The following is a 1,249-nucleotide window of genomic DNA, read 5'->3' as shown; positions in this document are numbered from 1 at the left end:
ACCCCAAGCCCGCTCCCACCCCTGCCCAACGCCAGCTCCAGAACCCCCGTGGTGGGACCCACCAGGCTCCTTAAGTCACAGCTGCCCTGATTGGCCAAAGGCCTTCCACTCCTGAGCCAGTTAGCACACAGCAAACCACTGATTGGCCAGAAGTTAGCACACCCCCTTTCCCACTGGTCGGCAGCAGCAGCCCTGCCAGCTGATTGGCTGTAGGCAGTTGCACCTACCGTAGATGTACATGATGGCCACGCACATGATGCAGGAGATGACGACCAGGGAGAAGCTGGCGGCGTAGTTGTCCATCAGCAGGAGCCAGTAGATGCCCGCCTGCGAGAGGGACCTGTTGGCACAGCTGCACCAGCAGTACCGCCACCGTCGGCTTTGCTGCACGGCTGGCACGGCAACATACAGCCCGGATACCACCACCGCGGTCGGCGTGGCAACGCCCCATGCCAACGAGTTACCATCGCCAGTGTTGGCATGGCAACACCAGACCCTGCATGTCACCACCACCAGGGTTGTCATGGCAACAATGTGGACATGGCTGATGGTGTCAGCGCAGCAAGGTTGTCACGGCAACGACAGTCCAACGGTCACCTACCTGCGTAGTGAGCGGGACACCCAGCAGGAAGCCTGCCACAGCCACCCCCAGCGTCACGAAGGTCTTCCTGCGGATGATCCACTCATTGCCCACCTCATCCACGATGGCCGTGACCAGCGTCTCCAGCAGGCAGAACTGCATGTGGTGCGCAGGGGCCAGCATGTCACCACCTTGGCCCCACTATGTCACCTCATCCCAACATGGTGGTCCCACCATGACCTACCTGTGTACCCAGCCCGAGGAGGATGAGCATGAAGAAGAAGAGGATGGACCAGAGGGGTGAGATGGGGAGCAAGGTGAGGGCCTCAGGGTAGGCAACGAAGGCCAGGCCAGGGCCGTGGTCAGCCACCTTGGAGACGTCCACGCCCAGGTGTTTGGCCATGAAGCCCAGGATGGAGAAGATGACGAAGCCAGCGAAGACACTGGTGGCGCAGTTGGTGATGCTGATGATGATGCTGTCCCTGCAGGGAGAGGGGTTAGGGCCAGCGGCAGGTCCGGGGGGGCAGCGGGGGAGCTGGGGTAGCTGCAGTCGGGCACTCACCGGTAGCAGTTGTTGTGGAACTTGTTGTAGGAGGCCATGGTGATGAGCCCACCCCAGGCGCAGCCCAGCGAGTAGAAGATCTGTGAGGCCGCGTCACCCCACACCTG

General features: G+C 61.7%; 1 protein-coding gene across 1 annotated transcript in view; it reads right to left on the bottom strand.

Moving 5' to 3' along the window:
• Positions 1–1,243, bottom strand: part of SLC6A9 (solute carrier family 6 (neurotransmitter transporter, glycine), member 9) — a gene marked incomplete at both ends in the record, with an annotated part of 1,759 nt that extends 516 nt beyond the window's left edge. The window contains 4 exons of the mRNA XM_009706297.1: positions 228–327; positions 602–736; positions 825–1,062; positions 1,143–1,243. Coding sequence (XP_009704599.1) covers positions 228–327; positions 602–736; positions 825–1,062; positions 1,143–1,243 — 574 coding nt within the window. The remainder of the gene's footprint in view (positions 1–227; positions 328–601; positions 737–824; positions 1,063–1,142) is intronic.
• Positions 1,244–1,249: the final 6 nt, after the last annotated feature.

This window comes from Cariama cristata, unplaced genomic scaffold (assembly GCF_000690535.1).
Source record: "Cariama cristata isolate BGI_N322 unplaced genomic scaffold, ASM69053v1 scaffold37618, whole genome shotgun sequence".
Lineage (NCBI taxonomy): Eukaryota > Metazoa > Chordata > Aves > Cariamiformes > Cariamidae > Cariama > Cariama cristata.
This window is presented reverse-complemented; position numbering and strand designations above follow the sequence as displayed.